Raw genomic sequence first — 26,770 nt, 5'->3', positions numbered from 1 at the left:
AATCTTTTAAAAGAGCTGAATAGAAATCAAATGCAAATCAACGAAACCCAAAGTCTTATGCAGGAAACTCTACCAAAATTGGTCGAGGAAAAGATAACAGAAGAACAAAATGGGCATAGCGACGATTCTGTTTCCGAAAGGAAAAACTTTCAACCTTCTCACTCCCGACCCTCAATACCCATCTTCCTTCCAAGGACGGAAGCACCACACAAAGGAAGAGAGGCCACCTTTGAGGAAATGCAAGAAAAACTTCGGGAAGATTAGCAGAACGCAAATATGGAAGGAGATATATCTTACAGAGACTATGTTGATCTAAGAATGAGATATTCTAACGGAGGAAATCGCAGTTATTTTAATGATGATCTGAGGAGAAAGATCGGAAAGGTGAACTTATTGCCATTTGATGGATCTGGAGTCATTACCGCACAGTCGTGGGTCCTAAAGGCAGATACCTATTACCAACTCAATCCAATGCCTGAAGAGGAAGCAATTAAGTTCGTAGCACTTCATCTAGAAGGAGTGGCGCATGAGTGGTGGCATCATGGACTAGTCACTCTCAGCCACAACCAAGTGACCTCTTATGTTGAGTCTACTGAGAGACTCATTGATCGTTTCAATGGGAAGGATCCTGAGCTAAACTTCAAAGATCTAGCTCAGCTAAAGCAAATGGGCACGGTAGACAACTCTGTCACTGAGTTCCAAAGGCTATCCATATTAGTCACAGACATATCTGAAAGACGTCGAATTGTGTTATTCATGGATAGGTTCAGAGAGCCTTAGAGGGGCTAGATCAAAGGGTTCAACCCAAGTACACTCAACGAAGCAATTAAGAAGATGCATGACATGGTTGCATCTTCCTCCAAAACTCACGCAGTTACACCAACACCATCCCCACAAGAAGACAAAGACAAGGAGCCAATTCAAAAAAAACCTCAATTTGATGAAGATTCTCGGCAAGAACTCCAGAGGAAAAAGCTCTGTTTCACATGCAAAGAACTATGCGGTCCTGGTCATCGCTACCTTGGGAAGGGAAAGATTCATTACATTGAGGTGATGCCTGATGACGACAAAGAACAAATACCTACAGCGACTAACGAAAAAATTACCCAACAAGAGAGAATAAATGCCTTGATACAAAAAGGGGGTTCCATTACTACCCTCACTACACCGACTGGAGGTGGTATCTTCAGAGTTCGCGGCACACTTCACCGAAAACGAGTCCCAATCATGATTGATAGTGGCGCCACACTCAATTTCATCAATTCATTTTTGGTCACTAGTAAAGGCCTGCACACAGTTGAGCATGGAGGATTTGAGGTTAAGGTTGCAGGAGGAACCTTGTTAACTTGCACTCATGTGATCCCACGGCTACAAATTTCCATGGAAAACTATACCCTGGCAAATGATTTCTTTGTCATAGATTTGGCTGATATTGATATCATTTTGGGCATCCAATGGTTGGAAACTCTTGACCAGTACACTCAAAGTTTTAAAAGGATGGACTTTTCATTCAAGACAGATGGCAAAAAGGTGTTGCTAAGAGGAATGTCAAATAAAGGATCGAGGGAAGTCACAATCAAGAAGATGGAGGCAATTTTTAAACAGGATTTGGCCCCAGACGTTGCAAGTAAAAACAAGATAATCAACACCTCACCGCATTCTTTGGATAATTGGTGGGCCCATCTATTGGCCGAGTATTCCAAGAACACTTTTGCATGTGAGTTGATGGATGGTTATGTACTCAATGAAAGATACAAGGTTATTGATGACATCATTTACTTTGACGGGAAGATCTACTTAGTGCCTAACTCGAAACTAAAGGAGCTGATTACAGAAGGTTTCCCAGAACTGGGTTTGCATTTGCTTGACGACAAGCAAATTTTGAGACGGGAGGACTGTAATGTCCCCATCATAAAATAAATGTATTTAATTAAACTTTTGTAACAGGCCGATTGATTTAATGTATCTCAGATCCATTTTTATTTTTGTTTCCGTAGTTTGTATCGCTGTCGGCTATCTTTGTACACCCTTGAAAAGTTTCCCGATGGGTATTTAAGCATGGCTTGTAGGTAGTTTGTAGGTATGCTTTTGGATTATATTTCTCTGTATGCGAATTCTTGTTGGAGTTTGGGATGTCACCATTTTGGAAGTGAAAGATCTTCCTTATTTGGCTCGTGCGATTTCGGTGGGATTCAACCCTCACCCTATTCCGTTTTTGCATGTATTTTGTCGCTTGGATCTGGCAAATTGGAGTAATATCTTTCAGCAATTATTATTATTCGCATTCAAGTGTGTTTTATCAAGAACTATTGTGTTTGCGTATGAATCAGATCAACCTCTGTGTTGGACGCATAAACCCATTTGTGTGGCCTCCCATCTTCTTCTGTACAGCTAACTCCTAACCGTAATCTCTTATTCCTTCATACTCTTCATTATTTCCATTGAACGGCTAGTATCCTTGCCCGTACGGCCTCTATTATCAACCCCGCACTCTCCTTACTCACTGTATGGCATACATATTCCTCCCATCGTACAGACTGATACAAACATCGTACGGCTTGGTATCTTTCCATACCATATGGCCTCATCAAGCATCCGTATAGATAACTAGCATCCGTATGGCCATCTTTGTCATTCTGTACAGCTTCTAAACTAGAGTACGATCACTTCTAGGTCCTGAAGGTATCATTCTTTTTGGAGGAAGTGTATAGCACATAAGTAGTTCCTAGAGGCACCATTCTTCTTGGAGGCAGTGTACGACACATAAGTAGTTCCTGGAGGCATCATTCTTGGAGGAACCATTCTTTCTGGAGGCAGTGTACAGCACATAAGTAGTTCCTGGAGGCACCTTTTTGCAGCTCGGGGTTATTTTGGAACACATACGAATGCAATATATAAAATCTGAAATTCTTTAGGGCCTTTAATATGGTATACGCATGCTTCTCAACTTGTGAGTACTTCAGTTCATGATCTTTGAGTGGGATGCTCATGAAGGCAATTGGTGCTTGTATCCCCTCTTTGTTCTCCTACATGAGTATAGTTGACAATGTATGTTCTGAGGCGTAGTAGTGGACAACGAACTCCTTAGTATAGTTAGGATGAATCAAAATTGGGGCTCATGCAATGGTACCCTCTATATTTTCGAAAGCATGCTTACCAAATGGACTCCAATAGAAGCTTTGACTTCCTTTCATCATATGCACTATGTGTTTGGCAATTTCAAAAAAGTCAAGGAAGAAACTTCTTAAGAAATTCACCTACCTAAAGAAAGATGTGACCCCTCTTTTGTTTGAGGGGAGGCTCAGTTGTTGAATAGTCATAACCCTTTCTAGATCAATTTGAAATCCCTCCTATGAGATAATGTATCCAAGCAATTTTCCTTTGGTAATGCAAAATGTTGATTTCTTCGGGTTCAAGGAAATTCCATGTTCCTGATACCTCTGCAACACTCTACATCTTTCAAGTGATCCTTTATTCATTTGCAAAACATTATCAGGTCATTGAGGTAAACTATGATTTTATCCTTCAGATCCCCTAACGACAATTACATAGCTCTCTAGAATGTGGCCCCTGCATTAATTAAATTGGCATTATGTTGTATGCAAAAGTTCCCCAAGGGGTGGTGAATGTTGTTTTATGTTGGTTTCCCTTTTCCACTTCGATCTGATTGTAGCCAGAAAATCCATTCAACATCGACATTATTTTTGACCCAGCCATGGTTTGTAACAAATGATCCATGTTAGGTAACACATAATTGTTTTTGAGTGAAGCTTGGTTTAGGTTTTGAAAATCAACACATATCCTTATCTCTCCATTCTTCTTCTGTACTGGCACAATATTTGTGATCCAAGTAGAGTGGTGGATCAGATAGATGATCCTCGCCTTAAGCATCTTCTCTACCACCCTAAAGATGTTGTTAGCTACCATGGGATTGTAATTCCTCTGTTTTTTGCAGAAAGGAGCAGCTTCTTGCTTAAGGGGAATGTGATGTTTGAAGTTACCACCCATGAAGTTCTTCAGATCTTTGTAGCCCCAAGAAAACACATCTTGGTATGCTACTAGCAACTTCCTTGCTTCAACCCTTTTTCTCTGGTGCAACATTTCCCGATGTTAGTGAACCTCGGATCGGGTTTGTCCCCAATATTCTAACTGTTGTACTTACCTGTAGTTTTCTCTTGTTTGCCCCGATTTTTTGAATGTACGTATCATGTCTATCAAAAAGTTTATCAAGAGAGATCGGATGAGGAGGGATCTTATTACCTTTGAGTTGAACAACCCCTCATTCCAAATCCTTCTTGCTATTTGGAGAGAAGTCTTTGCAAGCGTTCTTGCCCCCTTTGAAGTACTATTCCACAAACATTTATGTGTTCCCCAGGAACATTTGTATTTTCTGGTCATCTTCAAAGACTTGCCAGGTGTCAACATTGTCCAACACATTGGGTCAGAAAAGGACCTCCACATTGTACTCTTGGTCTTTGAAGTCTAGGTGTAGAAGAACTAATGAGGCAGACACGGCTAAAGAGTTGACTCGTGCATTTTGGTCTCTTCGAATGGCCTTGATAGAAAAAGCCTTGAAATCTCCAATCCCATCCCAAAACTGGTTCCTATAATTCTTCAACTTGTGATAGTGTACAAGCCCCAAACTTGTTTGACTATCAGTTCAACATCAACCTGAGCTTTAAGGACCTTCACCTTTCTCTCTTTAGCAGTAGCTATGTCAAGTAGGAGGGCTTTGTCTTCCATCTTATTATTTGTATTTTTGAATTGGAGCTTGTGCGTGACGTGAATCATCTCACCTCATGGGGATGTCAACACTACGCTAGGTCCAAAGCCAGCAGATGCACAACTGCCATCAAATTCTAATGTCCAAATGTGGGACTCACCTGTGGGTTCTTCATTTTCCTCAAGCAGTGGTGAATCATTGGATAGCATGTAATTTCCAAACTCAAGTTCTTGGTATAGGATCTGAGCTTTGGGATCCTCCAACTTAAGCACAATGAACTTTACTTTTTCCTCTAACTCAAGCTTGATCCTTTTATTAGAGATTGGGATAATGCAACCAATCTAGCTTAATCTCCCATCCCATGTCCCTGCAGAAACTTAGCCGCCAAGATCGTTAACTTAAACCTCTTGGTTAGGTGAGCCGCCAAGGCCGCCTATGCATCTTTGATTTGTCCTACCAAGGGGACCTGCTTGGCATCCATCGAGTAGCAGCAACCAAAAGTTTTGGTCAACAGTAGCCCAAGGGCACGAGCTATCAAAGCTAACATCACATTGAAATCAATGATACAATTACTCAATTTGTGCCCATTAATATATAAAGACACATAGAAAGGCTCGGGGTTATGTCCTAGACTGATAGCCAAAACACACGAGTCATCTTCATGAAAGAACTCCAACAAAGAGGGCACTTTTTTGGAGGGAGAATTTATGCAAGCATGAACACCCCTATTATCTTCTTTGCAGTATTCTACTAACTTTCAAAGTTTAGAAGGATTAACTTCACGTAATATAAAGGAGAAAGAATTGAGCATCTTTACAAAATGGAACAATGTCGAATGAGCTCAAATTCTTACCCGTTTCTATGGTACAGGATGGTGAGGTGTTTGGGCCAGCTTCCTGGGTGGAGTTGCTCACGACTGCATTATTTCAAGGATGCGTTGAGGCAACTAAGATTTTGTTGTTCTAGCACCTAGTCAATACAATCAATGGTGTTTTGTCCAGTGTGGCAAAACAGTTATCTCCTCTTTCCAAATCTGACTTTTACTCCAAGTAATAATTTCCAAAGTCACTATTAGGAGTCGAATCCTCTTTGCATCCAGGAACCTCACCTACTAGCTCATTCCAGACACTCATTTGCATGAACATTTCCATCTCTAGACAGGTTTCTCCATCGTGATCAGTAGTGAGGTGAAACACACACATGTTCCCCTTCTTAGGCGGAGCTTCTATAGTTAGTCTTTGTTGCTTAGGAGGCAATTGCAACATCTTCCCTCAATTGTTCCTCCTTGGAATATTCTAGTAGGGTTGTTAGAATGAGGGACCGAGTTTAGAGATTTGCCTCTTCAAAGCGATCATTTCATTTGAGAACTTTTGGGCATGGCTTCGGAGGACACTGGATCATTGTTGCTCACTCCCATCTGCACCTCCTTCCACTTCTCGACAGAGATAACATAATCTTCTAGTTTGATTGTTGTAATCTAAGTTGTTGCCAAATCAGCCACCTAGGATCATCTTGGATTGAAACTTATATCTAGAGACATCGCATTGAGGAAAAAAGTCTTCAAATTGTCAAGGGTTGGCTTACTGTTAACAATTTTATTGAGCCTTGCTACAAATTCCCGCATAGTGATAGTGGGTTTTTTCTTCAGATGAGTAAGCTAGGAAAGCAGGTTATGTTCATCCTCGGCACTCTAAAATCTAGCTTCAAAGTGCCTTGTCATGTCAGCCCAATTCGTGATACATCCTATAGGTAAGTGTTGAAACCAATCAGCAGCTCTATCCACCAACGTCTCCACAATTAAAAGTTCATTTGGTTGACGGAATTGCATGTGAATAAGAAAATTTGACTACGTGAATTCGGAAATTAAGCGTTTGGTTGCAAAAATGAAAAGTAGAATAGATATGTATTTATTCTAATTTTAGCCCAAAATGGGCATGGTGAAGTTCCCACTAAATAGGTGGAATAGGAATAGCCTATGCCTATTCCACTCTTTTGTAAACCAAAATTAATATTTGGTCGGGTCCGCCAACATGCTCCAACTTATGGAGGGAAAAAATGGGGTAACCCTAAAGCAAGCCCTTATCAAACCCGCCAGTGATACCACCATTTTTAGGAGCTCGATGGTCATGATGGGGCCTTGCAAAAAACATTTCGTAGTTGGTGTCATGCCTGTTTGTCAGCCATATGCCAGAGGCTAAAATGGGGATCGATAGCAAGACTATCACAAACTCTAGGACTCCCACCAAATTGTCGCTCATATGCCGTGACATTTTTTTCTTCCTAACTGATTGCAAGTGAAAGTAGGGGGATTGTTTATGAGCTCAGATTTTCTGTATGGGACTCGAACCCAAATGTCCCATGGCTCCATGCAATCATTCTCAACTTTCTTGTGTACTCTGCCTATATCTGTGATCCTAAAGTATAAGAAAGATTCTTTTCAGACAATATTCTTTGTCAAGTTATATCATGGTAGCTTACAATTGTGTAGTAGCTTACAATTGACAAGTCCATCCATTGACAAGAATGTCGTCAATAGAAACTGTAGCCGACAGGTTGTTGTCGTCGGTCAAGATTTTGCAGCCGACGAGCCGACGAGTTCATGTCGTCAGTAAAGATTTGTAGCCGACGAATAGATTAGTATTGTATGTGGCCGACGAACCCCTTCTGGAAGGTTCGGCGAAAAGTATTTATACCCCATCTGGGTACATTGTAAATCATCTTATCTTATCTAATCTTATCACCAGTTATGTAATCCGTTGGCATATGCGAATAAAGGAGTACTGCTGTTTGTGTTCATTATCTGTGTGCATTTCTTAATTAACCTATGCGGTAAATATTTGGTGCCGTTGCCCTATGAACCTGGAAGGTGGGAGGAATGAAGATTAATGCCAAATCAGCTAAACAAGGATCGAAATAAGGTCAAGGGAAAAGATGGAATCCGTACTGCGCAAAAAAATTTAATTCTGGCACAGCAAGCCGAACGCCGAAGGAGATTCCAAAAGATTGCCGATGGAAACCGGAGCATGGAAGAATTGTTAGAAGAAACTCGGCAGCGGGTGGAATTGGTGGAAGAAGCATAGGAGGAGTTTTTGAATTTGTGTTCGCCGAGGGAAGAGAATCCAGACGGAAGAGCATCGACTCGCACGACTCAGAGTGCCGAGGGAGCATGAGCGTGGAGTGAACTCTTCGTCTGGGATACACTTCCACAGGGGACAGCTTCAAAAGATCCTTCTTCACCAACGTTCGCAACTGTTGAGACCGCGGGAGAACAATCCGCTGGTGTGGGAGAGCAGACCGCCGATGTGGGAGTGTAGACCGTCGGTGTGGGAAAACAGTCCATCGGTGTGGGAGTGCGGATCGCCCGTGTGGGAGAATAGTCCAGCGATGTGGGAGAGCAGTCCGCCAGTGCGGGAGTGCAGTCCGTCGGTGTAGGAGTGCAGACTGCCAGTGTGGGAGTGCAAAGCCACAGTATGGGAGTGAACAGTGCCAATGTTGCAAGACCGAGCAACACCTGTTTACAAAAACCAATTGTGATGGCGGGACCAAAAGAAAAACTGTTGAAGTTCAATGGCGATGGTACAGCTGATCCCATTCAACACTGTAAAACACGCGAAACGATCTGGAGGGCAAATGGCATAACTACTGAAGACAACTGGATGAGGCAATTTCCGGCCACTCTACGGGGAGTGGCGATTGACTGGTTTACAAGTACAGATCCGCAGAAGCTAGATAGTTGGAATAACATTAAAAAGGAGTTTCTCGCGGAATTTCAACTATTGCGCAATGATAATGAAATTGTTGGCGAGATCTTCAATACCAAGCAAGGGAAGAATGAAACTATCTGCGTCTACGCCAGGAAATTAAAAGATTTGATAAATAAAATGGAAAATAAGCCAGCGGATGGACTTCAGAAAAGATGGTTCATGGAAGGTCTAAGCCCGAAGTTGCGGAAGAAAATGAAAATTGTACCGCTGTTGTCATACATAGAAGCATACAACAGAGCACTGAACTTGGAGAGCGAGCAGAAGACAAAAAAGAAGAAGAAGAATAGTTCCTCCGACTTAGATGACGACGAGTCCTCGGGAGAGGATACCAGTGATGATGAAAATAGTAGCAAGAAGGTCTGCGCCCTACAAAAGGACATGATTCACATGATGAAGGAGATTATAAATATGCAGGAGACAAAAGGCAGTGAGCTGTGGTGCACAGAGTGTAAGACCGACGGTCACACTAAAGGATCCTGTCTAAAGAACCAATTCTGCGACATTTGTCAGATCATGGGCCATTCGACCAAGGAATGTCCTTTTAACATGAAGACCAAAGGATCTCTGCAGGTACTTCTTACACAGGAGGCATCCCCATCAGGCAGTAGCGAAAATACCAATAATGCTGGTGCTACGTCGGGAGGATACAGGAATAACAGATGTGGGCAGAATAACAATAACAATGCAAACAATAACACTACCAATACCAGCAAAAGCCGAATCCAGTATGATGCGAATGGAGGGCCGATCGTACAATGCCGCGCATGTAACTTGTGGGGGCACTTTGCCCAGGAATGTCCAACTACAAATACACCCAAACTATTATATAGATGGTGCGGACCTGGCAACCATGATTATGCCGAATGTCCAAAATTGGGAGTAAACTTGATCACTGTTGGGACGAATGAAGAAGAGGTTTTGGCAATTACGTGGAGGCAAGCAAAACAGTACCCGGACCTAGCAGAAGAAAAGAGGAAATTGCGGAGATTGAAAAGGCATCGCAGGCGGAAACATCTCAGTTGAGGGACACCACCAACACTTCGGCAAGGAATTCCGCAGAACAAAACATTGTACAGCAAATTTTGCAAACGGAGATACCTGTCAAGATAAATGATTTGCTTCTTACAATGCCCCAGCTCCGATCCGCCCTCACAAATATTGCGCCAACTCCAAGGATACCCGGAGAACAAGGTAGAGGGAAAGAAATTGCTGCAGGCAGAGACGACCAAATGTTGCTAGCCCTCACATCCAGACGGCATCCGGCGATCGTCGAGATGGGGATCCTCGAACATGTTCTCACAGACATAATAGTCGACAGAGGGTCTGGCGTAAATGTCTTACCGGAGGAGACCTAGAAAAATTTAGGACAACCAACATTGTGGCCCCCTACATTTCAGTTGCTCACAGCGGACCAACATGGCATCAAACCTCTGGGCGTTCTCATGGCATAGCCGGTGATGATTGGCACATAGTCATTCCTGTTGGACTTTGTCATGATCCCGTTGAAGAGAAAAGGATACGACGCCATCGTTGGCCGCAGATGGCTTATTCAAGCCAGAGTCAAACACAATTGGAAGAAGAACACCTTATCACTCAGAAGTAAAGGCTGGCGATTTGTTATTGATCTAAACACTCAAATGGTCGAGGAAGAGGCCCTGTCGTTAGATTCTGAGGGAGAGGAGGATGAAGGAAGACAACATATGGAACCAGATTAGGACGGAGTCTTGCGATTGGACGGAGGCTCAATAGATGACGATCTAGACTCAATGAATGGCCTTTTTCACTAGCAAATGGAGGATTACGAGCTCTTTCCGAGCTGTAATATGTTAAGGGTCAACGAAGGTGAGAAAGAAGAGGGAAATGAATGCCCGAAGGAATACAGAGAAGCGGAAGAAGGAAAGGAGGTTAGAGCCGAAGCTGAAGGGAAGGACATACAATACAAACCCAGAAAAAGGAAAAATTCCACCGTCCGGAACACAGTGAACAGATCGCGTGGAAAGAAAGAGTTACAATGTAACACGAATGTAGTAGAAAGGTGCCGGCAGCAAGGAAAACACATCATACGATCTGTACAAGAAACTAAGAGGAAGGGTTTAATAAAAGCTTCAACGGTACAGAGTGAAGGTTCTCAAATCAAGAATATAGCTATTGACGGCAAGGAATGGCAACCGACGGAATTCATGGTACACGACATGGAAAGCCTGAGATAAAGATTGTATAATCTGAACAAACTCCAGGAGAAGCGATCTATGGTGGTTACGGGGATAACTCAAGCGTATGATTACGTTCTATTAGTGGATGAGATCATGCAGGTGTCTGGAAAGAAAGTTTTGCCAAGAAGAAGTGGTCCCGCGGACTTGGTATCCTACGGGCACTAGTCAAGGACACCGAGTGTCGTGTGGGCAGGTTGTCCCGTGGACACTAAGTGTCTCGCAGGCTGGGTGTCCCTCGGACACTAAGTGTCCCGCGGGCAGGGTGTCCCGTGATCACATGGCCACGGACACGAGTCCGCGGACACCTTTGCCGCAGAAGGTGACGCACGAGTGAAACAGTTCAGAAGGTCCTTTTGCTACGAAAGGTGACCCACGAGAAGATTGCAGTACACCGGTAGACACAGAAGAAGGGTGACAGGAGGTTTTCAAGAAAAAAAAAACGTTGACAGATTCAAATTGTTCGGAATGAGTAATGCATAATGCCAAAGGGAAGGGAAAACATCAGTGGTTGCCAGAAAGAGTGTAGAATCAGAAGTAAATCACAGAAAGTGTGTTCCATGCAATTTTGTGTGGGTTTCGGAGTGCTAATTTGGTCTTGGCAGCGAGATCCCGCCCTATATTGCGACAGGGAGCACACGTGGGGCGCTGCCCCAGGACCCCGTAGGGGCGCTGCCCCTCGACCCTGCCAGGGGCATTGCCCCCTAGACCCCCAGTCATTGCGGATATCAGTAATGGGAAGTGTGACCAGTTGACGAGACCTGGAGCTGCTGCAAGCATGGAGTGCCTGTGTACCAGAGGCACTTGGAGTGGGTGTTGGACATGAGGCTGTCTTGGTGGATGCACAGAGAGCTTGGGAGGAGTTGATCATCCAGTTGAAGGCAGTTCAACAACACTTGGCTCAATGTACCTAGAGTTGGCAGCATAGGTGCCTATCAAGGTCAGCTTGACTAAGAAGATAGTATTGTGTTGGCAAAGGCTACAGATGCATCGTGGGTTGGAGACCAGTTTGGTGCAGGCACAGAACAAATGTGAAAGGGATGTGACAGAAGCAGATTTATCTTATTATAGTTAGTCAGTTAATGTATTTTGTGTGTTAATTTGTCTCGAGTATCTTGTAATTGTCGTCCGGAGACAACTTTTTCTTTTGGGGGGGATGATGTCGTCGGTAGAAACTGTAGCCAACAGGGTGTTGTCGTCGGTAAAGATTTTGTAGCCGACAAGCCAACGAGTTCATGTCGTCGGTAAAGATTTGTAGCCAACAAATAGATTATTATTGTATGTGGCCAACGGACCCCTTCTAAAAGGTTTGGCGGAAAGTATTTATACCCTGTCTGGGTACATTGTAAATCATCTTATCTTATCTGATCTTATCACTAGTTATGTAATCTATTGGCATATGCGAATAAAGGAGTACTACTATTCGTGTTCATTATCTGTGTGCATTTCTTAATTAACCTATGCGGTAAACAAGGAACCCCTACAGTATTTTGTTGAGGTGGATCAATCACATTGAAAGAGCTCTTATTAGCTTCAACATAAATACCAAACCCCTCTCCCACCACATAAAAATCATAACCATGAATATGCATCGGATGGTTGTCCTCCTGGAGAATAGTGGTTCCCTAGAACACAATCTGAACCGTTGCATTATATTCAATCACTTTCACTTTTGTGCCCATAACAGGCGCCCACAGAGATTCATCTACATCGCCAGTGTAATCATAGACAACTAGTGGATTTGAGGGGTGTCTTCAATAGTTTCTTCTGACGTCTTTAACTCTATAATTGGAGGTGACTGCATAGGAAATGAGTTTTACATGAATTATGATTCCTTCATTAATGCTGCTAATGCTTTCACTGGCTTTGGAACATCTGGTTCTTCTTATGTTAAAAGGAGAGAAGTTGTTGCCTTCTCCGCTAATGCTGCCGAGGAGACTGGAGATAACATATTATGCATTACAAATTCCTTTTTTCTGTCTATTTTGGGTTTATGTCGATGGGAGCAGTAGTAATAAAGGGGCTGTATAATTGGGTTTTTCCACATCGACGAGCAAAATCCTCCGAAAACTTACTATAATCCCTCCTACACTCTTTATCCGTGCAACCCCGATAAGATGCTTTTCTTTGTCAAGTTATAATCGTGGTAGCTTACAATTGGATGGTAGCATACAATTGTGGCTTTCCTCGTACATTTCTATCCGGAAACAAAATTTAATTGCATGCTTGCTCAAATGGACAAACTCGTTAAAGAAGTTAGTACATCTGGAATACAATTATTAGTTTGTATGCTATCTTTGCAATGCAAGATTTTAGTACTCGACTGTTTAATTTGCTGATTGGTTTCCTTCATTGTTCAGTGTCTTGGATACATGGTGAGTCGGCTGCTGCAAACAATTCCCAATATAGAGGCAACATGGGTAGATTCCCAAAAATGAAAGCATAAATTCTCAGTTAACCAAGGATTTGAGAGCCTAATATAATGCCCCTAGAAAGTAGTATTTTGAACGCAAATAGTTTATGAAACTGAGGATGATTGCGGACCCAATTGTACCCAAAATGTGATGATTTCTTAGCCACCTGAATTTTGATCACTAGTATTTGTCAACCCTTTCCACTAAAGAGAATATATTGTTATAGTGCAATAGATATCTGCAATATGTGCATCCAATCACAAATGAGATTCTCAGAAGTGATTTGACACAGTCAAATTCCATGGATAATGAAATCTTAAGCGTGGGGGCAAGTTGCAATATGTCTTTCTTGTTCATATTTGTCTCACATAATTATTACATACATGGCAGTTACAATATTTGTGATCCTCGCATAATTATTATCCCAAGCTCGTACTTTTATAATCCTCGCAGTTCCATTCCCTGGATTGATGCATGTCATGACATGCTCCTCCAAATATATATATATATATATATATATTTTTCCTCTGGCCTCAATGATGATTAATGCAGTAATCTTGCTTAGTGCCGATTAATGCAGTAATCTTGCTTAATGCCCACCATGTTGCTTTCTGTGCAATTCCTTTGAATTGAGGCAACCCAAATGATTGGAAAACAACTCAAAATGATTCCAAGTTAAACTATTATAATGCATTCCAATTTTCTTTTTCCTTTGCCATGATCAAGATATACATGCATTAAATTTCCACACAGCAGCTGTTGTCTTTCAGTTATCAGAACATGTTTTGCCATCACTTGCCTTTCCTTCTGATAGTTAAACCTGAGAACTATTTTTACCCTGTTCACGAACAAGCAAGACAGCAATTCAATATATGAGATCCCCCTGCTTTTTACATTTACCCTATATTTTGTTCAACAAGATGGATGACCTCCATGGAATACACACAGCTTCTCCATGAGATTTACTAAGGCTGTAAATTTCAATGCATGCCTCCTCTTTGGAACACACACAGCTTCACCATGAGACTTACTAAGGCTGTAAAACTGCAAATATAAACAACTAAATCTATCCTCATTCAATCAACTGATCTAATTGGAGAAACTTCCAAAATAAAAGTCGCCACAATTGCAAGCAGACATAATTGGCCAAACAGTAGCACAAAGTCCTATCCTGAAAGGACCCTCAGAACAAGTTACACAGGAGGCTCTATAGGACCCTTTTTCCCAAATTTTCAAAACCATCATATGCACACTACTAATGAGCCTGCGGAAACACTGAAGTAAGGCCCTTAAAGAAAGCTATTCAGTTTAAGTAGGTTTAATCCGTTCGTTACCTTGAAAATCAATCAGGACGTTCATCTATGTGCCTGTACAGAGCTCTCTTAAGAAAAATTATTACATACCATTTTAAGCATCATTAGCTACCAAGAGTCTCTAGGGGGAGACTAACAGGGGCATGACCAGACGTGTGTGTGTGTGTGTATATATATATTCATGTATCCACCCTATTCATAAGCAATTTATGTACTACGATTTTATATTCCATATTACACTTCTCCTCGATGCTCATTGTTTTTCCATCCTTGTATATACATAAAAAAAAATCTAATTATACAAAGGTAAGTGCAGATGAGTGCCAAGGAGGCATAAGCAAACAAAGAATCAATCTGATCCACTTAGAGCTCACCTCTCTATCTCCTGCAAGTTTCCTGGCACGATATTCCAATCATTCAGTAGGAAACGCATATGGGTGCATAGTTCAGGAGATAAATGAGCCAATCTAATCAACCCAAAGCTCAAATACATGTCAGTTGAGAGCTTTCTGAAACAACGGCCCAATTATACGTCAGAAAATGCATTTGGGTGTTCAGTTCAAAATTGAAATAAGCCAATCAAATCTACCCAACCCTCACTTGTATGTCTGCTGACTGTTTCAACTTCTAAAAACAAACTTACTATAGTTTATACAACAGAAATAGGATGTTCAACTTTTAAGATGAAAAAGCTCCAAAAACTTGAGACAATGGATCCAGCTTACTGGTAGATCGAATAAAGGGCAATTTTGAGCTTGTGGGTGTAAGCAAAATACCTGCTTAAAGCCTCTGGAATGTGTAAAACTCCATGTGTGTCGTGCTTGGAAATTGGGAGGGTGAGTATGCAAACAAATCCTGGGCGTAAATTTTGGAATTGCCCAAATTTGAAAAGGGTTGTTAATACATTTAAATTTGTTACAAATTAGCTAAGAACAAACACAGTGCGTGATGAAGGAACAGAGTGCAAGTGTTGCAAGGCTTTGAAGGCTGAAATTCTATTTTTACGATGTCTTCTTTGCCTTATAATTGCACTTATCTGTTGGGAACATATGCAAAAAAGCGCATAGCTAAAATTTGTACAAGGATTTTTTATAAAATGACAAGAAAGACGATTTTTATAAGATGACAAAAAAGACTAGTATCAGATTTGATATCTTTTCATTAATTTTGATAAAATTATCTTTACAAAAAAAAATTTGTCTTTAGTCTTTAGTCTTGTCACTAATTGTATTTTTTATTTTCTTTAATATATTTAAAAATGAAATGATATTAGCTTTGATATTTTATTCAAATTTATAATTATGTTTTATGTTTAATTACAATATTATTGTTAATGAAATTATTAAAATGTAATCAAAATTATAGAAAATGCCATCAAAATATTAACTTTTAATATTAACAATGAACATATATATCACAATCACAAGGTTGTGATAAAGTCAATTAAACAAAGAAAGAAGTAACTTAAAATAAATTTTCCATTTTAAAAACCATTAAAATATAATCAGACTAAGTTTAAATTATTAAGATTTGAAAAAACTTATTCCAATTCCTATTTCAATTGTTGCAAGCAAACACAAAATATGCATTTGCCGACTCCTCTTCTAGGACAACCAAACAAGTCCAAATGACATTCTAGAACGAGTTTTAAGAATGCACGAATTCTAGAAGAGCGCTTATTCCAGCATAGATGAATTCTGCGTTCAACAATTCTTGTAACCAAATGGGCCCTAAGCAAACAATCACATCCTCATGTTGAGGAGCTACGACACTACACGCACCAAAGAAAGATGCAACGTGTTCTTCTGCCAGGACCTTCCCATCACCTCTAAATCTTGGGAAATGCTTCCTGGAACCTCACGGAAGGTGATTATGTATGGCTAAGTTCAAGGGACCGATTGTGGCTCCCCATGGTATAGATACAGCCATTGCTCATGTTGTGGCGAAATTGGTTGAAGATTAACTCTTGTAGGAGCAGCTACTCCATCCAATGTTAGGGCATGACAAATAGATGTCGTTGTGCTTTGCTACTTCGAGGGTGAAGCTAGTCTACTCTTACTCTGACAAAAGGGGTTTATTACCGAGAAGACGATTTGACTTAGATCGTCAAGCATGGAATTTATCTCGCCCCTTTCCTTTCCTCCAGGTGGATGAATTCCAACAAATTGCTTTCTTCAATTCTTCAAAGACAAAATCCATCTTACCTTGCCCCCTAGCACTCCTAGTGTACCATTTTGACTCCAGGTTGGATAGATATTCTCGTTTCCTTTTGTTATCTCTACCAAGTCAATTATGTGGTACTTGTCATTGACCCTGTCTCAACCTATGCCTTTGATGATTTCTCTCCAAATTTCAGCTAACGTCTCTTCTCCTTCTAAAACCAGACTCACTCTTTTATAATCCTCGAGACTCCTCCTTGTTTTCCACGCTAAGGTATTCAGTTGGCCAACGATGTCCTCGTGTTTGTCCTGAAAACCCAAATTCAGTTGGAGCACCAGGATTATATTCTCATGAGGGAGTACCATTTCCCTTCATAATCTTAGTGACTAAGTCTATATGCAACTGTTTGTCTTCCCCAATAGAGTCGCCAAAACTTGATTAACAAATTGTTCCTTTTGATATTCCCCTTGTGTTCCACTCCGACACTCAATTGCTAGGGGAACAATTGTTTCTAAACAGTTGGAAAGCCTTAGTTGTGTCGTCAAACTTACCTCTGAATTGTAAGGTACAGCTGCCTTGTGTATGAGTGATGCAGGAGCATCCTGGGTTTCTTTGTAATCCTGCACATCAGTTCATTCTGCCTAGTTCCAATTGGGCCGACTTTGCTCACATTTAATTTTGGTATAGTTAATTATATTTGATGAGAGCCGACTTGTGGTTTCTCTATGTTCTAGAATTATCCCTAAGCCATTTTGGCAAGTGTAAGTAGGGTGTTTAGGTTTAGGGTTAGGGCAGATTTTTGGGGAGAGTTCAAAAGAAAAGAGATATGTGGATTTAAAAAGCTGATTTGGAGATCTGGAAGTTGTACATTTGTAATCGGCCATAACCCAGAAGGCCTTACAGCTGGGCATGTATGCTGAATATTTGATGAATCAATAAATATATCCTTATTCTCTCTTTCCTTGGTGTTGTTCCTCGTGTTTGCTTCCGTTGTGTTAACTCTTGCAGGGTGGTTTGGATAGCTGGGTGTGCCTTTGGCCCTAGTTATTCATCCCTTGCTTGCATCAGTTGGTATCAAAGCCCGAAGTTCATCCTTGTGGAGATTGGATCGTGTAGAACCCTAATTTGGATCTGGTTGTAGGGTGGCAGATCTGTGGATTTGACCTATAACTTGCAGAGGGTTATGATCTTGCAAGAACCTGATTTGTAAAGATGGTTCGTGGTAGAGGAAATAATGTTGATAACGCTATATTGGATCAGTTAAGACAAATTGCAGCCAGATTAGATGTTGTGGAGACAGCCCAGAGGAGTGGAGCGCATCTCGAAGATGCAAGTGATGATGAAGCAGCAGCACCAAACCATAATCCAGAACCTGAAGAAGATCGAGATGAGGAAACATTGTTGCGATTATTGTCTAGGGCAAATTCAAAGCCTGCTGTAGAAGTTGTTCCTTATGATGGAAAATTGGATACAAATACTGTGCTGGATTGGATCTCTAATATGGAGAAGTTCTTTGAGTATGAAAACACTCCTGATAATAGAAAGGTGAAGATTGCAGTCACTAGGCTGAAAGGTCATGCATCATTATGGTGGGAGCACTTGCAAACTGATAGACAAAGGAGACGAAAGGAGAAGATAAGAACTTGGCCCAAGATGGTGAACAAGGTAAAGAACAAATTCCTTCCTGCTGATTACCAAGTTAGCTTATTGAGAAAGATGCAAAATTTGAAACAAAGGGACATGACTGTGAAAGAATATACCGAGGAATTCTATAGATTGGACATCAAATCCAGACATGTGGATGATGATGTTGAGAAAATTGCAAGGTACATTAATGGATTGAGATGTGGAATTCAAGATGAGATAAGTTTTGTGAAGTTCGAAAATGTGGAAGAAGCATACCAGTATGCCTTGAAGGCTGAGGAAATCTTGACAAAGAAGCATGAACAAAGACAAAGAGGTAGAGGTGGTAGATTCCAAAGAGGTAGAGGTAGATCTTATAGAGAAAGTAGTAGATCTGACAATTCTATGCAAGATAAAGGAAAATCTAAATGGAAGAGTGATGATAAAGGCAAGACCGAATGGAAAGGTGGTAATTCTTACCAAGGAGGCACTAATTCTTACCGGGGAAGAGGTAATTCCTATTCTAGAAGTGGATTTCATGGTAATTGTTTTAGATGTGGCAAAGAAGGGCATAGATCTTTTGAATGTAGATCCTCTGAAAGTGGACAGAATAATAGAAATGCTGTGATTCAAGAAGACATTAAAAGTTCACCAAGTGGACCTAAGGTTGGAGAAAATCTGATGGTGAGAAGAACCTTATGTAATAAAAAAAGTGATGAGGAACCTGTTTTAAGGAGAAGTCTTTTCAAGACAAGATGTAAGATGGCTGAAAAATGCTACAAAGTGATCATTGACAGTGGGAGTTCTACAGATCTGGCATCAGAAGAGCCGGTTACCAAGTTGCAGTTAGAGAGGCTAAAACATCCCAAACCTTATCATGTTTCATGGATCAAAGATGAGCATAAGATATTGGTAAGTGAACAATGCCTTGTGAAATTTAAAATTGGACATTATGTTGATGAAGTTTTGTGTGATATTATGCCCATGGATTGTTGTCATATTTTGTTGGGTAGACCTTGGCAATATGATAGACATGTTGTACATGATGGAAAGATTGAATCAATATACTCTTTGGGTGAATGGGAAGAAACAAACATTGTTGCCTTTGATTGAAGTTTCAGATGAGGTTAATTGTACTACTGTAAAGATTTGTATGGTTAATGGGAAACAATTTGAAAAGGAAGTGAAGAAGAATCACGTTTGTTTTGCCATAATTTCAAGAAAACCAAGTTTTGTCAATGAAGGCCATGTGCAAGAGAATAATGCTAACCGAGTACCAGATAGTGGTGACCGAGTGACAGATGGTAGTATTGACCAAGTGCCAGAAGAAATTGCAGAATTGCTCAATGAATATAAAGACATTATTGCTGATGATCTTCCTGATGGATTACCTCCAATAAGAAGTATAAGTCATTGTATGGATTTGATTCCTGGAGCAAGTTTGCCAAACAAAGCACCATATAGATTGACACCTATAGAGAATGAAGAACTTAACAAACAAGTGCATGAGTTGTTGCAGAAAGGTTTGATCAGAGAAAGCTTGAGTCCATATGCTGTACCTGCTGTATTAGCACCTAAAAAGAATGGAGAATGGAGAATGTGTACTGATTCTAGAGCCATTAACAAGATAACAGTGAAATCTAAGTTTCCTATGCCAAGGATGGATGACATAATGAATTGTTTAAGTAGAGCGAGTATTTTACCAAGATTGATTTGAAGAGTGGTTATCATCAGATCAAAATCAGAGAAGGTGATGAATGGAAGACTGGTTTCAAGACAAAAGATGGTTTGTATGAATGGTTGGTTATGCCTTTTGGTTTGACTAATGCACCTAGTACTTTCATGAGGTTAATGAATGAAGTTCTGAAAAGATTTTTGGGTAAGTTTGTGATTGTTTATTTGGATGATATTCTGATATTTAGTAAGACTAAGGAAGAACATCTTGAGCATATTAGACAAGTATTGCAGAGGTTGAAAGAGGAAAAGTTGCTGATTAATCTGAAAAAGTGTTCTTTTATGCAAGAGGAGATTGTGTATCTGGGATTTGTGATTTCAGCTAATGGTTTGAAGATGGATCCTGAGAAGGTTAAAGCAATTTTGGAATGGCCTACACCTGAGAATGTGAGTGAGGTAAGATCATTTCATGGTTTAGCTAGTTTTTATAGAAAGTTTATAAAGAATTTCAGTGCTGTTTGCAATGCTATGACTGAAACAATGAGGGGAGATAAAAAGGAATTCAAGTGGACACATGGAGCTGATAAGAGTTTTGAGACTGTGAAACAAAAGGTTGCAGAATTATCGGTATTGGCTTTGCCTGATTTCAATGAAGTATTTCAAGTTGAATGTGATGCAAGTGGTAATGCAATAGGAGCTGTATTAAGTTAAGAAGGTAAGCCTGTTGCTTTCTTTAGTGAAAAGTTGAATGATGCTAGAAGGAAATATTCTGTGTATGATCAAGAGTTTTATGCTATTGTTCAAGCATTGAAGAAGTGGAGACATTATTTGATGCCTAAGGAGTTTGTGTTGTATACTGATCATAAAGCTTTACAATACTTGGGAAGTCAACATAAATTGAATTAAAGACATATGAAGTGTGTTGAATATTTGCAGAGTTTTACATTTGTGATTAAGCATAAGAGTGGAGTTACTAACAAAGTTGTTGATGCATTAAGTAGAAGACGTTCTTTGTTGACTGAAATGAAGATTGAAGTTCTTGGTTTTGATGAGATGAAAGAGTTATACGATGCTGATCCTAATTTTTCTGAGGCATGGAGAGAGTGCAGAGCAGCAAATCTAACAGATCGCATAAGTAAGTATGATGAGTATTTCATTCAAAAAGGTATGTTGTTCAAAGGCATTCAGTTGTGTATTCCTAGAAGTTCTATGAGGTTGAATCTAATTAAGGAAAAGCATAGTGGTGGATTAGCTGGACATTTTGGAATTGATAAGACATTGGGTTTGCTGAAAGAAAAATATTATTGGCCACAAATGTATAAGGATGTTCAAAAAATTGTAAAGAGTTGTGGAGTTTGTCAAGTTACAAAAGGGGTGAGTCAAAATACTGGTTTGTATACACCTATTACTGTTCCTGAGAAACCTTGGACTGACATTAGTATAGATTTTGTTCTTGGATTGCCTAAGACAATGAAAGGGTATGATTCCATATTTGTGGTAGTGGACAGATTTTCTAAGATGGCTCATTTTATACCATGTAAGAAGACATCAGATGCTGAGCATGTTGCTGAACTTTTTTTTAAAGAGATTGTGAGATTGCATGGATTACCAAGAAGTATTATTTCTGGCAGAGACAGTAAGTTTGTTGGATATTTTTGGAAGACTTTGTGAAAGAAGATGGGTACTGAGTTGAAGTTTAGTTCTACATTCCATCCACAAACAAATGGACAGACAGAGGTTGTGAATAGAAGCTTGGGTAATTTGCTAAGATGTTTGGTTGGGAATAAGCCAAGTAATTGGGAGATTGTATTGGTACAAGCTGAATTTGCATATAACAATTCTGTGAATAGGAGTACAGGGAAGACACCTTTTGAGATTGTTACTGGAATGCATCCTAGAGGCATATCAGATTTGAGAGATGTTGGTGAAGAAAAGAGAAGCGCTGCAGGAGAAGAATTTGCTGATTTTATGGAGTCTTTGCATAAGGAAGTGAAGTTGAGATTGGAACAAAGTAATCAGAAGTATAAAGAGAATGCTGATCAGTCTAGAAGACACCATGATTTTCATGTTGGTGATGAGGTGATGGTTCATCTGAAGAAAGGAAGATTCCCAACTAGAACATACAATAAGCTGAAGATGAAGAAATTTGGACCTTGTAAGATCTTGAAAAAGTTTAATAGTGGTAATGCTTATGAAGTTGAGTTACCTGATGACATGGATATATCTCCTATATTCAATATTGTTGATTTGTATAAGTATCATGAGTCAGAGGATGAAATTGCTGTACCTGATGATTATCCTAAGAAGCAAATCGAAGAGGTTGAACAGATATTGGATCAAAGAGTTGGTAACAGCACAGGAGGAAAAGATTACTATGAATATTTGGTGAAGTGGAAGAATAGACCAGTTGAAGATGCTACATGGATTTCTCAGTCTGAGTTGGATTCAGCTCAGGGTGTGACACTTGCATGATTCAGGAGAATCATTTTTTTTCCAACCCTGGTTGTCTGATGCAGGAGCATCCTGGGTTTCTTTGTAATCCTGCACATTAGTTCATTCTGACTAGTTCCAATTGGGCTGAGTTTGCTCACATTTAATTTTGGTATAGTTAATTATACTTGATGAGGGCCAACTTGTGGTTTCTCTATGTTCTAGAATTATCCGTAAGCCATTTTGGCAAGTATAAGTAGGGTGTTTAGGTTTAGATTTAGGGCAAATTTTTGGGGAGAGTTCAAAAGAAAAGAGATATGTGAATTTAAAAAGCTGATTTGGAGATCTGGAAGTTGTGCATTTGTAATTGGCCGTAACCCAGAAGGTCTTACAGCTGGGCATGTACGCTGAATATTTGATGAATCAATACATATATCCTTGTTCTCTCTTTCTTTGGTGTTGTTCCTCGTGTTTTCTTCCATTGTGTTAACTCTTGCAGGGTGGTTTGGATAGCTGGGTGTGCCTTTGGCCCTAGTTATTCATCCCTTGCCTGCATCAATGAGGACTACACAGGTGGCTTGAACACGGGTTTTTTACCTAACCCACGCAACGCGACCAGAGATGCAAAAGGGAAAGGGAAAACCCGAAATCCCAATGAGAAGAGACTTGACTTGAACTCTAAACTAGACCTAAGCCGTAGTTGCATAACTTGGACTTGGACATTTTGGGCTCAAATTAAACAAGTTATTACCTGCAAAAATGATAGGGGACTGAAATGAGGGCAACAAGTACCATAGCATAATTTGAAAAGAATAAGATCATCCATCCTCCATTGTCAAAGCAACCTTGAAAGGGTGGAAATTTGAACTAGTGAAGCTGATGCTTCGTATTGGTGATATTGGTGTCTCTTATTGAGATGGTGCTCAAGTAGTGAGGTTGATGCCTCTAGTGAATTGATGGTCATGAAGTGGAGGAGGGTTTAGTGCCTCTAATGAGCTGGCACTCACGACTTGAATAAAGGGTTGGTTCCTACGAACTTTATAACTAAAAAAATTATATAAAAGCTTTAATTTGTCGTGGCTTTCTCGCATTAGGACTTCCATGGAAACATTATGTTAATGTGTTCTTGTATGCATGATGTTGGAATTTAGTAAACAATTATTGCAGTTGATAAAATTTAAATTGGTAAAAATTAATGTTATACTGATTTCCCCCACTTCAGAATAACTGTGTGCTCTTTAAGGTGATCCACATAGGCCCTAATCATATGGGCAGATAATAAAAAAATTATTTTTGGAAGAGAACCTGGAGATATGTTATCATTGCAGAACATCGAATTCTTCTTTAGGCAGCTTTTTGGGACCTTAATTATTAATGATTATTTGAAAGCAAAAGGAAGCATCTTTTTTATCAGTCTCAATAAACAGATAATTCAGGCATGTTAAAGCCTCAAACAACTAGTTTGTCTTTTCCTTCCCACTAACAGCTTAGCTTGTTATTCAATGACTGTGCAAGGGTTGAGAACAGACTCTCTTGGGAAGCCCTTTAAAAATAGAATGCATGGGAATAGTGTGAGAAAGCATTTGATGGTGTTCAGGAAATTGGGAGCTCCCAACCTTTGATAAGCTTTTATCTCACAAGAAATATGTACAGCTTTGGAGTTGCACTAACCTTAGCATGTAGCATATCTTTTAAGAAATATGACAAATATAAGTTTTTGACCTTGACAGAGCAAAAGCATCCAGAATTCTGCAACTACAACATATTACTGTAAGGATCAATAGCTTGCAACCTTTCAATTATTCTAAGGCATAAAGCTTATAGCTTACACAGATAAAGCTCCACTAAGCTTTAAAATGCATGTAGGATTATAGATTATACCTAAAAAAGTTGGCAGTTTCGTATGTCATATTGATGCAGAATGGTTCATTAATAACATACTACTAGAAAAGTATGTAGCGTGTGAGATTATGCAATTTGTGCCAATACTGTGTAATATAAATGATATGCAATCAAGAAGATAAATATTCTATAAATATGTAATGTGAGGCAATTATAATTAGACAATGTCAATATCCTTTGTAATACAGCTGATATATAATCAAGAAAAGAACTATAAACTAATATCTGATATTCTACGTAATAACACAAACTGAGGCATGTGATAGACATAATATCAAAACAAGCCATAAACGATATTCGTGAGTTAGAAAAACTACTTTAACTACGAGTATACAAATCTCATAACGAACAAATAAGAAGGCTGATTTAAGCCCATAAGGATAGAAACAGATGGAAGGACAGACCACAACCATACAATGTCAAACCTAAATAAGTACCTCAGTTGCACTAAATTACATAATGACAAGGACCACAATGGGTACACTATCCCCTAAAGAAAGCAATGTCACAAAAGACAATATTCATGTTTTAGGCACTTAATGAAGAATAACAGACATAAATAGTGATGGAGAATGCTTCTGAATATAATTGTATGGTAGCTTTTTGCATTGACATTTCAGATCACACTCCATGATGCATTATCAGGAAGAGGAAAACTATAAATGTCATTATTTTGAGTTCCAAAACATCTGATCATGGGCATAAATTGTTGAGGCAAGGGAGCAATGTTCTTTAAACTCTAATCAAAAGTTATCTTTAATTTGCTGAGCTCTGCCTCCACATTGCACTTATCATTCTTATAGATTCCTTAAATTACATGTTTAGCTTCTCCTAGATTTTATTTTATTTATAACTTCATAAACTTGAAGCTAAAAAGCATCGGCCATTAACCATTTGTGATATTATAACATCTTTTCTTGTACTGATCACATAGATCATTGCTCATCATTGTCACACATTGGCATAATCATTATCTCTTTCATCTTGTACTGTATTTTCCCTATATATGCAGCCACTCCCATGACTTCAAAAATTGTAGCATGATACTTGCACTGCAATGGCACAGCATGGCCATAGTGTAAGTGGTCTTCAAAATTTCGGGTTAAATTGGGAAAATGTAAGCACAAGAAAAAAGATAATGCAAAAGAATTGCAGAAAAGGGATTTTGTTTTTCAACAACTTGTGTTTTATTCAAATGTATTTTCCATTTTATTCAACAGGTTATGTTTTATTCATATGTTTTCCATTATATAAAACTTGTGTTTTATTCTCATTTGTAACTGAACATTGTTTTTCAACTCAAATGTGAGTTTGACTGGTGTATCAAATGGCATATCTAAACAGAAGTTTAAAATGAATTCTAAAAATCTGCTTCTTTGATTTCTAATGTAAAGTTAAAGTTTAACACAAATTCATTTTTTCACAATGCCATAACTCTATACCAGGCTAGTAGGCAGGTAGGACCCTTGCTATAAATAGGATGAGAAATACATGACAAGCCCTGCTTCTACACTTTTCTTCAAGATGGAAAAGAGTACCTGTTTAGAAAGGTTTATGATCTGAAAATGAAGGGTAGCATCATGAGGCTCCTCGGTAAAGCAGGTGAATTGTAGATTCGAATTAATAGACCTGTCTCCTGCGGACACATCTTGACTGGAGCCTTGTTTGTTCAGACTGAAATTAGTGTCTTTGTCACTTCTACTGTCAATCGCACCATCATCTATAATAGGCCTTGAAGAGAAGTGATTTTCAAAATCACCATCCAGACACAAATTGCTCTCTGCCATAGATATCTATCAGCTTGAATAACCACTACGAAGCTGAGACAACTAAAATTAGCTCCTAAAGATCAAAGGAAATCAAGTGAGATAAATAGTGCATAGGGCATTGTAACCAGCAACATTATTTTAAAAATAGTATCTTACATGTGCATAGTTATCTTAATCCATTTTCAAACACACATAACCATGTAACTGACTCAAGGGATCATAGCTTTGACACTTGCACTAACTATTGAACACAAGCAAAAGAATATACATAAAATGATGCTTTCCAAATTCTGTCATCAAAAGTGGTGGCTTACATGTATCCTCATACTTGCTATTCCTTCAATGTCAGAGAAAAACATATTCTGCTGAAAAAATGATGTCAAACCTAACGTAGAGTTACAAGGAATATATAAACATGGTTATTTTATGTTGTCTGTCCTTGATATGGCATACATCGAAGTCTCCAACTCTTAAACTCCATTTTTCTTCCTATAGCATAATTTTTGGGATGTCTGCATAGAATACTGATAACTATTGGCAACTAAAATATGAACACTGCATAATTATCATATGGACAAATCTAAAACACCTGAGTTATGGATGTTAATGCAGGAATAAAATAGTTGCAGATGTAAACTTCAGAACAATTAAGACTTGAATAAGATGATTGTAAACTCAGAGTGTTTCCAGATTTCAACGATATCACTGAGAAATAACCTTGCAAGTCTAAAAAAATTACTGACTCCCAATATATATTCCAATAATTAAATTCCTCCAGAACACATTAT

At 39.4% G+C, this 26,770-nt stretch overlaps 1 protein-coding gene across 1 annotated transcript in view; it reads right to left on the bottom strand.

The window, feature by feature from the left end:
• The window catches only part of LOC149530394 (uncharacterized), a 151,839-nt gene extending 125,828 nt beyond the window's left edge, over positions 1-26,011 (bottom strand). Inside the window, exon 1 of the mRNA XM_089808195.1 lies at positions 25,752-26,011. Within this exon, the coding sequence (XP_089664321.1) occupies positions 25,752-26,000 (249 nt within the window). The 5' untranslated portion in view covers positions 26,001-26,011. The remainder of the gene's footprint in view (positions 1-25,751) is intronic.
• Positions 26,012-26,770: the final 759 nt, after the last annotated feature.

The sequence above is a fragment of the Cupressus sempervirens genome, chromosome 11 (assembly GCF_028749045.1).
Source record: "Cupressus sempervirens isolate cs-2001-9-10 chromosome 11, ASM2874904v1, whole genome shotgun sequence".
NCBI classification, from domain to species: Eukaryota; Viridiplantae; Streptophyta; class Pinopsida; order Cupressales; family Cupressaceae; genus Cupressus; species Cupressus sempervirens.
Note: the sequence above shows the minus strand (reverse complement) of the source record. Positions and strands in the feature narration are given on the sequence as shown.